General features: G+C 40.2%; 2 protein-coding genes across 2 annotated transcripts; both read right to left on the bottom strand.

Moving 5' to 3' along the window:
* Positions 1 to 1,763: 1,763 nt before the first annotated feature.
* LOC144351931 (uncharacterized) lies at positions 1,764 to 6,857 on the bottom strand. The gene is made up of 4 exons (XM_085500161.1): positions 6,547 to 6,857; positions 4,616 to 5,032; positions 3,755 to 3,901; positions 1,764 to 3,595 (listed from the first exon to the last, which is right to left on the bottom strand). Exons 1-4 carry the CDS (start codon positions 6,641 to 6,643, stop codon positions 2,550 to 2,552), a joined length of 1,707 nt encoding a protein of 568 aa, XP_085356287.1. The 5' UTR covers positions 6,644 to 6,857; the 3' UTR covers positions 1,764 to 2,549.
* Positions 6,858 to 9,650: 2,793 nt separating this feature from the next.
* LOC144351928 (uncharacterized) lies at positions 9,651 to 14,940 on the bottom strand. The gene is made up of 4 exons (XM_078009197.2): positions 14,747 to 14,940; positions 13,292 to 13,750; positions 11,867 to 12,007; positions 9,651 to 10,843 (listed from the first exon to the last, which is right to left on the bottom strand). The coding sequence occupies exons 1-4, from the start codon at positions 14,865 to 14,867 to the stop codon at positions 10,167 to 10,169; spliced, it is 1,398 nt and encodes a 465-aa protein (XP_077865323.1). The 5' UTR covers positions 14,868 to 14,940; the 3' UTR covers positions 9,651 to 10,166.
* Between the last annotated feature and the right edge of the window lie 69 nt (positions 14,941 to 15,009).

Raw genomic sequence — 15,009 nt, 5'->3', positions numbered from 1 at the left:
TACATTGTCAAGACTGGTAGATAAAACACGAAAGACAGAAAAGGCAGACTTAGTAAACAAGTCAATAAACAAATATGTTGAGTGTCTGCTAGCCCCCATTCTAGCATATGTTGCAGAACTCTGGACCATTATTATAAGAATGAATTGATGGCATAAAACTAGAACTGGATGTTACCCTCTGAAATATTGCAGACACTTGTTAAATGCAATATTGGATACAGAATATAATTAGGCAGACAGTTATTGCTCTCAGCCATTCGATGTAGGGAAGCTCTCTGTTATAAAAAGTATTAGAGAAAACAAACTAGAAATTACAGATTTTTTTTTTCACACTCGTGGCTCCCCGACACGAACAACATTGCAACAATTTACAAAATAAATGACAAGAAAACAACAACAAATGTTTTTAGGCGTATGTCAAGACCATCGCGCAATGAAATGGAATGAACCAAGGACATTCAAGGTATAACATAAAGAAATTAAATTGACAGGATACATTAAAGGGCGGCAAGCAGCGCATAATCGAATTCCATGTAAAGAAACAATATATAGTATTTTACACGCGTTGTGTATGACGCTGTGTGTCTCATATCGAACAGGGCGCGGTGCGACGACCACCGCCCTTTAAATTTACAAACAACAGAGAATAGATTAGTGTGAAAGATGTAATTCAAATGTTTGCTTGAAAATAATACGATAAACGAGATTGTTAAGCACCTTGTATGTTCGAAGTTATTTTGAATCCAGGTCAACTTTTTCATGAATAACTCTGTTCAGCTCAGGTCAAATTTGATCGATCTCGCCAATATATCACCTGCAAACCGCGGCACGTGAACACAATTTCACAAAACCGCCGGTTCGCCTTCATTAAGTTTAAGTGACTTGGCATGGAATGCTGTCCTATGTGAGTTACAACTTAATCACTTGTATATAAATTGGCATCCGACTGATGAATCCAGCAGGTAGCTACAGCTACGATTTAAGGGCGGCGGTCGTCGCGCAGCTCGTGTTCGAATTTCATGTTAACAGACAATGTATTTTACACGCGTTGTGCTATGAGACCCACGACGACCGCCACCCTTTAATATAATGTATCGGGAGGGGTGTGTTTACACTAACAAATTGTAAAAAAAAAAAAAAAAAAAGATATTGATCTGTAAGTTTGAAATTCTTGACGGCATTTTGAATGTGATATCTGGTTAAAGCGCTGCAGTCGTCACTCAGTGCGTGCGTGTTCGAATTCCATGTTAACAAACATTCTACACGCGTTGCATACAGGACCCATATCGGTCAGGACCGGCGCGAGGATTGTAGCATATTAATGAAGCTTACTCGGTAACATGTAGGCCTATATATTGTGATTGAAAAGTACAAGTGTGATGTCACGTCATAGTTGTACGGTTGATTCTGGATACACCTCGTCCTCTGGAGGCCTGTCTTTATTTAGAATACACGTCAAAATAACGACTACATATATCATGGGGGTCACCGGGCAAATTGAATAGGTAAACATCAATTCCCTACTTTGTGTGGGACTTAGATTTTGAACTGCTCTTACTTTCGTGATTTTTAAAGGGCGGCAGTCATCGCTCCGCGTTCTGTTCGATATAGAACTCATAGCGACGTATGCAACGCGTGTAAGGTACATCGTTCATTTACGTTAAATTCAAACACGCGCTGCGCGACTTCCACCGCCCTTTAATCTTTGTAAATTTTGTCACTTCGTGAATCCATATACGCCCGCGATAAAATAAACAACATGATTTTCATAACTAGTACTGAGTTTTATTTTCCAGAACTTACATTAATATTTTTGCATAACACCAAACCGTTGTAAAAAACTCAAAACAACGGTAAAGCAACGGTAAAGGTTTAGTTTGCCGCGCATGGCCCTCCCCGGATCAAACATACACCATTGTATTACAGGGGTATTTCTGAACAATGTACACACATTTTAACTAATATATAAATATCGTTGCATGTTGCAAATAGATGCAATTAATGTGGCCATATTCATCAAGCAGATAGAGATAGGCGGAATTTCCAAAGTAAACATATTTGAATAATCTCCCAGAATGCATTGTACCAAGTTCGGTCACGCGATGTATTGTTTGCCTGTTTTCTTTTTTGTGATCACATTCAAGTTCTGTGATTGATGGAAATGCTTACCAGCCGAAAAGAAGTGGATGTCAAAGTCATCTTTTTAGTTTTTACAGAGCTGCGTATTTAGTTCCACTTTTTTTTCCAGAATTGTAACCAATGGGACATGTTGTTCATTAGCTAAAATAATGAACAACAACCTAGAATATACGGAAATTACATACGTGTATGCAAAAGGCAATACCAGTATTTTGGCGGGAAGATTATGGCGCCCAAAATGTTAAAGGATCTATCTCAATCGTCTGTGTATTAAGCAATAATTAAATGTAAATAATAGCAGGGTTTAAATATATATTATCACCGTAATTAATATATATATATATATATATATAATAATAAATATATTGTCAATTGTCATATAACTTCACTAATTTATCATAAATTACGCGTTACTTTTCTACTTCTTTGTCATGTTTCATCACTTCTGTTCGTTTTCCGTCAAGTTTGACTATTTCTGCCGATTTCACGCCCACCCTGAGACTCATGTTACTTCCCCCGGTGGGTCCCAACCACCGATGGGACAACGCGAGTGATTTTAGTTTCCGTCCCTTCACGATTTTCGCCGCCCCGTTTACGTCGATTTCTGAAGACGCCCTCGGGATAGGGGTTACGGTGTCATTGGCAGTGTGTTGTGGTTTTGTTCTGGTCTCATTTAGTTCTATCAAGCGACTATCCGAGTGAAAACGCGACATCGAAGGCGGTGGCATTGCAGTCCACCAGTGACCGGTGTCTTGTATCGCATTAGTTCTCGTCCTTAAACGTTCAACGCTACCGCCTCTGACAAAACTCTCAACTCCACCGAAGCTCCGCCTCCTTTCCAGAACCGGGAGCGCTCGAGTCCTCGGTAATATCATCGGACTTCCTTTCGGCAGTTTTTGTTTCCTCGTTTTTTGACTAATCACGCTCTCGGAAGAAGTAGCTCCTCGTATATGACTGTCCACAACTTTGAGTTTTCGGCGTCTCCTTCTTTGACCAGTCCCGGGGCTCAAACCGTAGACTCCGATATTCTTTTCAGCGTCGCCAACTTTATGGGGTTTATCCGCCAAAATAGGGAACGCTGCACTAGGTATAGTGCTCCCCGCAAATAGAGTATCCTGAGAACGTTCATGTCCGTTGCTAAGTGATGGAGGATATTGACCCGGTTCTTCCCCTTGTTCCATCATTATATCATCATCTGTTCCATTACGATTATAATAAAACTCATAGGGCGCTGCGGCAAACGGATATTGATAATCATCGTACTCATATTCGTCCTGCGCTATATAATTCTTCTTCGTCAACTTCCGCTTAACTTTCCGTTTATCTCGGCAACAACAGTAATAAATAATAGCAAGGAGGACAAGTAAGACGACGAGTAACATCAGTATTATTAGTCCGATAATAGTTCCCCGGCTGAGGCCCGTTAGTTCTGAAAGAATGTCGAGGATATTCCCGCCTGTGAGAAATAAAAACAGGAAAATTAAATTAAATCATATTTACTTATACTTGTTGATTTGTTCGTTCGTTGTCCGTTTGTTGATGTTTGATTGATTGATAAACTAAAGGGAATACATTGATTCGTATACCGACAATTTTGTATTTAACATCGACTAACCTTCTGTGCACTTGCTAAGTTCTTCGTCACTGTTGTCAGCGCAGTTCTTGAAACCATCGCACGTATATTTGATCGGTATGCACATGCCACCAACGCGACAGCAGTACTGATCGTTCCAATCTTCAGGCAGAAGATCGTCGAGAATAACTGAAATAACGGAATTACACTTATTTAGTCACAGTTCAAACGGTGGTAATTTGACGAAGTTACATTTAGGCGTGGTAGGGTTAATTAAAGGGCGGCAGTCGTCGTGCCGCGTCCTGTTTGATATGGGACTCATAGCGACGTATACAACGCGTATAAATATACATTGTTTATTTACATGAAATTCGAACACGCACTGCGCGACGACCACCGCGCTTTAAAATATATTGGTAATTTTAGCATTCATTATTTAAATTATAATTATAACGCACAACAATTGCTGAAATTCCTCGTCTAAACTATAGAAATAATTAATTCTGGCAGAAAAAAAGCGACTCGTGTAGGTCATGACCCATAGTATACACTTTTCGCTAAAATGTCTGAAAACGTTTTTTCCCATGGTGACTGTCTTGAAAGGGGCGTGGGTCAGAAGGTGTTGGTGGCATATCCCTATAACGTTTACAAAGAATTATACAACCTCCGAATAAAAGCTACCTGTCTATTATTGGGCGGTCGTTATACAAAGATCTGACTGTGTTTGTTTGTTTGTTTGTTTTATCGTGGTGAATTCATGTGTTGACAAAACATGTGATGATAGATTTGGCGAAAAAATAATTCCGAAAAAAAATGTTGATGTAAGATAGGGAACAAACCACTATTTGTATTGTTTTTTTACCATCTGTCCATCAAGAGTTTTTAAATGATCAATTCTCTTACCTGAGGTATCATCTGATTCTGGTATAAACGCAGTAAAGTAGGCCACAAAACCGCCTTTTTGTTGAAACTCGTAAGTATCATTATGATCAGTGACGAAGCGAATGGTTAAGGAATTCCCACTGGAGTTAAAACTTTCGGGCGCGGAGTCGCCACAGAGTCCCTCCAAGGGCGTCAGCAGCTCACTTTGTATGTTGTCTCCGTCGTACACCAATACTTTGTCCGATGTACATCCCTCCGATTCGTGGATGTCGAAAGCGGCGAAATTCAAGACGACTCGCTGTCCGTCGAATGGTGCCATTATTGTTACTTTACAATTCAGGTTCACCATCATGTTGATTCCGAATTCTAGATGACGAGTGTAAATAATCCCCGCCTCTGCCGTAATACTTTGCCAACAAATACCGGTGAACATATTAACTGAAACAGACAAATTAAAGAAATTTTGTAATATTAGACATTTTACACAGACTCCTCCACACAATGTCCGCTATTTTTCACCCTTTGCTTGAATGTTCACGCATGGCCATATATTACGGTCTACCGAACATAAACTGCATGACAGTTCGAATACTGGAGTTTATTTGCGATTCGAAATTAGCCAACGTGGTTTTTTTTCCACGGTAAATCCGTATTGACAACCGTGATCTAAGCACACAAGTTCAATTCTATTAGTGTTTGGCAATTTCGTGATATTTCCAATGCGAGATGAAAAGCTCATGTCCGCGGGCTTTGTTTGAATACTTGGTCATCGATGTCAAATGTCTTTCACGGGTACATGCAGTTATGAATGGCCACTCAATGTGGAGTCCGTTTCCACAATAGCATCGATCCCCAAATTTCGATTCACGAAAACAAAGCAAATTTTTGTAAAGTACTCCCATGTTTCACATTGTCCATTTCTCAACCCCACCTTTAGTCAATGTAAAGTTGTTTCACCTGACGTCAACAAAAGACACTTTTACGTCGGTGTTTATAAACTGGACATGTGTATTGTTCAAGTATGGGTGTGTTGCACATTCCTAATGAATCAGAAACATTTCGCGACCCCATTTATATTATTGTCGCCATGCCGACAGCGGCTTCAATGTAGCTTTCAACTTGTATGCATCGTAAGATATTTTTCACAGAACGATACTATAATATTTTGTTATTACATCCATGATGGCGTATTTTCAGGGCAAAAATGCATATTATATACAACGTTAAAAAATTGGTTAACACGTGTATGTAACTGTTCACCCGTATTTCGAAATCACCTGTTCTGTAACTTGGGGTAAAAGTATGTAACTACTGTATCCTTGGCACAGCGACAGCGCGCGAACTTGAATTAAGTAAAAAAACTATCGTGATAGCAAATTCGGTATATTTCCATTTCGATCTCGGTACCATATAATTTGTTTGTCAGTGTCATTCATGTACTTGACTGTTCATACTAAGGGTCAATGTGTTCGTTAGTGTTTCGTTAAAAGAAGTATTAGCATATCGCGGGTACGAAATTTGTAAATTAATGGAGGCTGAAAGAATCATCTAGCAAATCAGGCGTGACGGCTACTAAAAAAAAACTAAAAATGTCCGTCTGGTTAATAAAAAAAATATTTGTTTCGGTTATTCAAGCACTACACTGAATGAGAATGACAATAGTAAAATCAGAAAAAAATGTACGTCCCGGGGACATGATTACGCTGTGCGCTGTTAACATGAAGACATGTTGAGCGGTTTCTTTTCCTGGTGACTGGTTGGTGGTTGGTGGAATCACAGTCCCTCTATCACGGACTGAGGTGGAATAAATGGTTACTCGGGCTAAATTAAACCCAAGAAATTTTCTCTTGTCAATAATTGGAGTGTGGCGTGTACTAGTAATTTGATAATACGTAAAACATGTGTGTGAATGGTGATTTGCGTTGTATATGGCGAGTTAGTATGGTACTTACCGACGCGGTAGAAATCTTCGCTCGATTCTTGTTCAATCGAGCCCCCGATATTGCACATGAAGTATAAACAGCATAAACATAGTACTTTAATGGCCATTTCGCTACCATCCTACATGTTCACGCCGTGAGCTACTGGTCAACGAATGTCCCATAGACCCACCTTTAGTCAACTTTCACAATAGAAACGAACAAACACAAATTGTACACTTTACGTCTGGGTTGGGCCATACAAACTTTAGCTCACAGAGTAGTTCCTGCTCCGACTCGTCTATCGGCTGGATTCGCTATTGTGACCTGTAAGGGCCGAGAGGGCGTTTTCATTTGCTTCTCAGACCTTTTGTTGGAATCATAAAAAAGAATGAAAAAAAATATTGTATATTCGTAATACTTGCAAGTACGATATAACGCCCTTTTTTCAAAGATTTCTTTTAATAAACATGATGTCGAAATGTAAAGTCCATGGGATCAATGTTACCTGACACGGCAGGTCATTGTTCGGTACCGCAGGGGTGAGTCCGCTGGTTGTAACTGCTCGTACTACCACGCACACCTACCGGATTACTTATCGTCTGGTAGTTGATAATAAAGTTCTTCAACTTTCGCCTAGACTAAATTCAAATAACTACTACAGCGTTAACAAAAATGCCACGAATCTTTTATATAAAATAAAGTTTAAACGAGCAAACCTTATTGTTGTATAGTATTTTCCTCCAAATTTGTATTCCAAAGAAATACATCATCGGAGATCAATTCAAAATGCATTAGGCAACCGGCCGGCGTCGCAATGTAGCCACAGAGTTACAAACATCACAACACGCTCATAGATTCGACAGTAAATAAATTAATCGCAAACAAAGCCAGCTGGAGCCGACACCCAAATAATTATAGTAGACACTGGGCGTCTACCACCTGTAATTGAAATTAATTTTATTAACACTTATCGCGGATTGCCGATAATAAGGTGAAGTCGCCAACATGGCGATGAACTTTGAACTTGTCCAGCTATGATGAAGATGGCGAAATTTACTGAATGACACGGTTGTATTTATCGTGATAGGTTCCATGCATGCCACCAAAATTTCACACACCTGGGTACATTCTGGATGGGTGGTGGTGTTGTTGTTGTTAAATTTACTGACACTCTCTCGCTTATGTCTCCTCTCAACATACAAATAGAATTTTAAACACAGTTTTAAAAACAGATATATGTTATTTGCAATTGTTTTATAGGTCAACATTACTCCCCAGATTGTTCTAGATTCTTCGGCCTTTAGATGTCACGCATAAGTTATGTTTTTATCGGAGGTTGGTGGACTTCCATCTCGGCTAGAATAGATTTGTCCCTATTAGCGTCTAAGTGTAGGAAACACCACGGGGCAGAGAGGTGCTGTGAGGACGTAGTCCAAAACAACTTCTCGATATGTCCCGTGGTGTTAGCAACTTATACACTGGGTAATTTAATATTAAAAGGCAAGATCATAATTTTCCTCATCAACAAATTGTCTTCTAATCCTCGTCATATGATGGCACTGGCATCTCATAATCCAGGACCTCGCCTGTTTTACGACTTCACTAAACTCCACCTTTTCAACAACACAACTTTCGGGACAATTGCAGATGGGAATCGTGGCCAATGTCACCATGACTTGGCTCTCATTAATCAAGAAATCACCAGCTCAGCTGCAACGCGGTTGCTGATTGGCTACTCGCGCTGTCAGTGTATTGTCCGTTGTATAAAGATGGAAGTGTGTCTGCGACCGTGATCTAAGGTACAAATGAGCGTATGGATGGATAAATAAGAGGCGGAGTTTCTATTTTTAGACTCCTATATAGAGAGATCTGTAACAAAGTGATCTGTCCAGTTTAGCACGTCCGGCTCTACGAACAACATTGTCTACTGCAAGGACCCATTGTTGTTGTATATCGTTTTGTACAAATGACACTGAAAAGTCGAGGTTGTTTTTTTTAAATGGTTCTCCCTGGTCGTCCTTTTATCGTGTCATATTTTTTCACAACTCGTTTCCTTTCGTTTCTTACTCGTTATTTTCTCCAGTTTGTACGTAATTATTATTCCCGCCCGGCCAATTGTTTCTCATAGAACGAGAAGCTCTCGGACCATGTGACTGGTAAGCCATGTGAGCGTGAGTCCTTGACAAAACGCTGAGCATGCCCGTCGGCCAAACGCTGAACATGAGCCGTTGGCCAAACGCCGAACATGAGCCGTTGGCCAAACGCTGAACATGAGCCGTTGGCCAAACGCTGGCATATTGTTGTTTTAGTCGAATGCACCATTTGGGAAGCAACAGGTTGAAAATAAAGTAAACCAAAAAAATTGTGAAATGTAAAATGCGATTTTTTTTACAACAACCCATGTCTGTCAATTTCCTGCCGTATCACATGAGATCACAGGCACTTGGTTCAACAACACCAAGTCCAAAACTTTGAACACTGACCCTTGGAGGAGAATGTTTCCTGAAACTGTAGACGTTTGAGGCTGTAACTATAGTGACTATTTTGCATCAGCGGAGTACGATAGCTATTACCCCATGATGCAATATAAATGAATATATATCTATATAATTGTTGCTCTACTGATACTACGCACTGATAACGCGAGTGCAGTGAGTGTATTCGGCGCACACGCGTACTAGAGAGTTATATTGTTACGTAGGACAAACTCTCGGTTGTGTATTACAAAAACTTTGTATTGAGATCATGACAAATCATAACGAAATGTATTCATCGGTATACAGTATCAAATAAAACTATTGAATATTACATGTTCTCATCCATATTTCATTTTCATATATATAATATAAAGGGTTAAAGGGCGACAGTCGTCGCGTCGCGTCCTGTTCGATATGGGACTCATAGCGACGTATACAACGCGTGTAAAATACATTGTTTGTTTATATGAAATTCGAACACGCGCTGCGCGACGACCACCGCCCTTTAAACGTGTGACGGTGACAGGTGGTAAGGTGAGAGCGCTGTCAATATCTACTAACAAGTGTCACCATAACGTTACCATTCAAGTAATAATAACACGACACACGATTGAAAGACAATTGTCATTGAATTGCTGAAAATCAAATTTGCAAATATAGGTGGGAATGAAACGCAAAGATTTTAATCAGGAAAACAATATACATAGTTACTTTGTCACTATAAAGAGACACGTATTATATGGTCTTCTTCTCGAGTCAAGAAAGGCGTTTGGCGTCGATAACAGTAACTCATTATGATATACATTTGTGTAAGAGCTGGTTCAAACAACAAGCGAAAATAAATAATTAGTAACATTTGTTAGTTAGAAAAAAACTTCCAACTGTGAATATTTAAATAAAAAATAGTAATTCCAAGGCCAATCTGATTAAAATCCGATGTAAGTATGAGGCTCCACTTTTTTCATTATTATTATTTATGATCTTTTATATAATATGTATTTGTATTTTAGTTTGAATATGTCGATTTTTTGGTTTTTCTTGCCGTTAATCACTTTTTAGAAAATCGTTTCCCAGTCGCTTCTAACTAGTTAAAATGAATTGGATAATGAATACCTACATCGGATTTTAATGAGATAGTTCAAAGGCGTGAAACCCATCGTTCTAGACTGACGTTCACAAGGAAAGTTCCGAGTTTTGGTATGTTGTGTGTTTATCCGGAGGGCATACTGAGCAATCGTCGCCAAAAGTGTGTTGATGTATAGCTCTCGGTATGTGAAAGTTTCCACTTGGTACGTCGACATCACTCCACCTGGCTGGGAATCCGCCCAGAATCGGCGAAGGGTTTGGATCTGTTTTCGTCTGTGAAGAAGCTTCAGTTGAAAAAAAATGTTTTCCGTCCGCATCCATTTTTCCGGGAAAACCCGAAAAATAGGTTGAGTTTATACCACCTAAATTCAAAGGCGACACGAAACTATCTCTCTGTGTTGCTATAGCAGCAGCTGCTAAAATACTGGACTTGTTTCCTCCATTTAGTTGAAAGACGCTGTCGGACGTGTCTGTTGCCATGGATGCGCCGGAACGAGGCGGAGCCCTGGCAGCGTTTCTCGAAGCCAGAGTACGTCTTCTTATCCTTCGACCGCTATGCCGACTTCTTTTTGCGTTCTTGTGGTGACGACTTTTCCCTTTAACCCGGCTACCGGCTCCCTTCTTTCTTCGTCCACCACAGCAACAGCATACGATGAGAACAATTGCAATGATGAGCATAATAAATAAGACGATGATTATTATACCGACCCATATTTCTAATGGAACTCCAGTCAACACTGCCAGGTCGCCTAGCCAAGATTTCCCTGGAAATAGATAGAAGAGAAGAGATCAAGGTGAGATCGGGCGACACACCCCGTGTAACCACTGAATACAACGGAGATATGCGTGCTAATAATGACATCGTCTCATTCAGTTAAACGTAATATAAACTATAATGTTTCGTCCTCTGTCAACGAATACGCTATTCCCTGACAGCCAAACAAAGATGTATGTGATTAGGTGAGGATGAAACGGCCACCTATCTGAAAGAGATCTTTACAACTTATTCACAAACAACTGAAGAAACTATGCCGAGATTGTCACTCTATAATAAAAAGGAATTTGTGAAATCGATCTCAGGTTATTTCCAACGGAAACTAGAGATTTCGCAAATTTAGTTTTACAAATATTTTCTTGCAAAAATAAAAAAAAATGGAGCTTTTAGACTAATCTAGACAAAATAAACTAAATTCTGAATTGAATTCGTACTAGGATCGAATGTTTAGTTTATTGCGGCTTAAAAGGGCCGTCTAGACCCTTGCAGCAAACGACACCGATGTATAGAAACAGTGCCGAAATAAATAACTTTCATTGTCCCCACTATACGCCCGCCCTCGGCACCTACAAATATCGAGCTGCAATAAGGGTTTCCTATTTAAACACTGAGAAATACCAAAATGGTATGGATAAAAATAAGCAAAATTGTCGTCATATATATGTTCAAAAAACAATTTCCTCTGCTCGATTTTAAGTAGGAAATCCGTAATCCTGTTTCAATGTGCATTCCATTCTTAGTGAGAACTACAACCATAGACAGAATAATGTGTGCGTTTTGCGTATCTACTGATTGTGGGAACGCCTGTCGCGCACGCGCGCGCAAAACGCTTTGCATTGCGTTGTGTGCGTTATTATGAAAGTTGACATGGCAGTGAATAACAAACCACAAATACATTAACGTGACCATATACCGCAGCACAGTGCATGTAGCACACCTGACGTCCTTTGTTGTAGAATTAATCGGGTGGTGTCGGACGTAGTTTAGCAGGGTTTTTTATAACAATACTTACCTAACTTGCAGTATAAAATGGTTTCGTCGCTCTCATCAAGACAGTTGTTTATTCCATCGCATCTGTACACGCTATTAATACACATGATACCATCAATGCAGCAAAACAGAGTCTCTCCGTGCATTTCAATCAGACTGCCACCTAAAAAAAACAAAACAAAAGTAGTCGTACTAGTCAAATGATCAACTAAACAGTAATTTCTGCATACACTATCTACGGTATTACTGGTTATTCAAAGCGTGCATGATGACGACCACCGCTGATCATTGACCGTATCCCATCCATGCGACAGTTTTCCGTTTTTTGTGTTTTTTTATCCGTGGAAGAATGCATAATGGTTTCTACCAACTAATTAGACAAGTTTTGCCATTTATGTTCCCCATAACTTGCATTACGTAATACCATTATATAGCTATTCGAAGCAGCCCCCCTCCAGTCCCGAAATAATATTTGGGGCGCTGCCCCCCAAAAATCAAGCTGAAACCCTTTGTGTCGGCAATATTTGCCCCTCAAAATGCAGGAAATAGCGTTCCAGATGGTCTAAATTTTAAAAGGGGAGCATGCCCCCCGGACCCCTAGTGAGGTTGGTGAGCAGATCTCCCCTAATGCAAAATGTCGCCGTCTCTGTCATGTCGAAAAAGATGTGGCACGATGACTGCCAGAGTGGTGGTTTGTGTTAAGCCTGAGCTAGATTTCGTTATAAACTCATAGTAGCTGCTGAGATACAAAGTAGAGCAAGAAAATAACACCGAAAAAAAGAAAATTTATTGAGAGGGTAAATATTATGCCAAATCAAAGTGTCGGACTCGAACCGACGCTCGCTTGTGGAATATAATCGCCTACTAGCTACAGGTAACAGCGCGTCTTCCCCTCAGTAACTGGGCATCCATAAACACGGTTGGACTAAGTGACATGGTACTGCCGTCTTTCAAGAAAAGGAAGTAGGTTTATTTCGCAGTCAGATACAGATGGAGTGGGATGTCGAGATTGACGTATGTAGGAAACATGGCCAGAACAATCTACATGATGTGTTTAAAAGGCAGTGGTCGTCGCGCTGCGCATGTGCGACATTTGTGTTGATAAACATTTATTTTCCCATAATCCAATGCGCTTTTCTAATGAAATCACGAGTACGAGTTTTACCCTTGGTGCTATTCTAACAAATTACCGCCGGCGACTCCTTCGAACCTTCAAAACATCAAAACAAATTCTAAATCAAGCTTGGTAACCTCTCAGGTTGTACTCGTTGTTTTGCGCAACAGTCAAAATCGCCATCTTTGTTTATATGAGATCTCGCGCATGCGCGGCTCGACGACTACCACCCTTTAACGAAAACTGATAATATTGACAATGTGGCTGAGATTAGGATTGCAACAATAGTCACCGCAAAAAATAGCCGAGAATCATAATGCATGACATCATTACCTTCATTGCTGTCGGTGTCGTTGTTTATAGCAGTAACTGGAACGTAGGACGTCCACCATGCAATGAAACCACGTGTTACGTCATCCGTCACTTCTGGTGCATACGTTGGTGGCGCTACTTCGGCTTTGGCTGTATAATGAACGGTTAAAGCACTGCCGCTTGACGAGTATACCCCGGGGTCAATGTCACCGCAAAGTCCGCCAGAGTCCTGTGTTAGTATTGGACTATTTATGCTCTCCCCGTCGTAAATATGTAAGGCCTCCGTTTCACATCCGGGACTTTCCACAAGGGAGAAGGCGAAAAAAGACAGGTTGATCCGGCTGCCAACTTTACGCGTTTTTATGGTAGTTTTGCAGATCAGACTTAAGGTACTGCTCACCATTTGACGGTTATCGTGGGTGACCAGCTTGCCGGCCTCGGAAACGACGTTGTTCCAGCAGTTGCCATCAAACATGTTAACTGTGGAGAAATAAAAAAATTAGTGCGATGGTCATATACTTTATTGCCAAACACTTTAATGAAGAAGAGGCAGAATTTCAAAATAAAAGTCTACTCATGAATAAAAATACCCGCAATTTATCTATTTTGCAATAAATCTTACTACGGTCAATGCAAGAATGTTGACTTTGGGGTCAGCATCCTATTTGTCGAGAAAATAAAGTTTAAATTTAGTCAGAATGGCGGCCATTTTGTTACTATTGTAACTTATTCTAACAATGGTTCGTACGGCAAACGATAGTTATTTTTAAATGTTCGCAGTACCCCGCAAAGAAAAGTAGTATCAATTTTAACTTAAACTCGCCTCCTCACATACAAGTAAGAGGTTTTGGTGCCATGATAATTGAGCCCCATTATAACCTGCAAATTACCGCGTTAAAAAGAGAGTTACGCCTCTATTATCCATAGACCTTCAGTAAAAATACATAAGGCCCATGCTTTATCCGAAATTGTCATAAACCGTCCAACACAAAAAACATCATTCTATGCTGTGACTCAAAGACCGGGTGTATTCGATATCACATCTATACAACGATATACTGAATTGAGTTGACATCGATTGATGTTGTCAGTCTTTGAGGCTATTGACAGGTACATATACACGGGTACACTTGAAGTTAAACTTGCGTTGCTGATTGGCCATGGTACTCGGTGAATGGTGGTAAAGCGGGGACACATGATCAATGTCATCTTTAGGTTAGATCAAACAATACGTTTTCAACGGCTATGTATGCCGTACTGAAGGGCAATCTTTCCGAAGGTCAACCATTCTCGGGTATCAGCATTCAACTTGCGCTCACAGAGAGCAAAATTATTATTAACAAAGACCTATACACAACAGTTCGACCTTATCCGTGCATAACCTAAGGTCTGTTAGTACCTATTGGCGACATTCCATTCGGGCGTGGCTCGTTCTTTTTTTTCGCATTTTTCAAAAAGTGAAGTGAATCAACTAACCTTCTTTATAAAGCAGGTCGTCTTGACTAACTATGAAGGATGGGCACGAGAAGAAGAAAAGCACAATGATTCGGTATATTTTTAGTAGGCGCATGATTTCAATTAGTTGTCCGCGCACCATGTCCTGTCCTTGGCTGTACACTGTACGTCAGATGCAGACAATGGCAGAACATGATGAAAACACTGCACCCAGCGCCCACGGTAAACAATTTGTAAAGCAGCGCGTATCGTAAAAGGATAGTGTGTTACCTACGGGGGTAAAT

Source organism: Saccoglossus kowalevskii, chromosome 6, assembly GCF_978046115.1.
Source record: "Saccoglossus kowalevskii chromosome 6, keSacKowa6.1, whole genome shotgun sequence".
NCBI lineage: Eukaryota > Metazoa > Hemichordata > Enteropneusta > Harrimaniidae > Saccoglossus > Saccoglossus kowalevskii.
The sequence above is the reverse complement of the archived record's forward strand: the minus strand, read 5'-3'. Positions and strand labels throughout refer to the sequence as shown.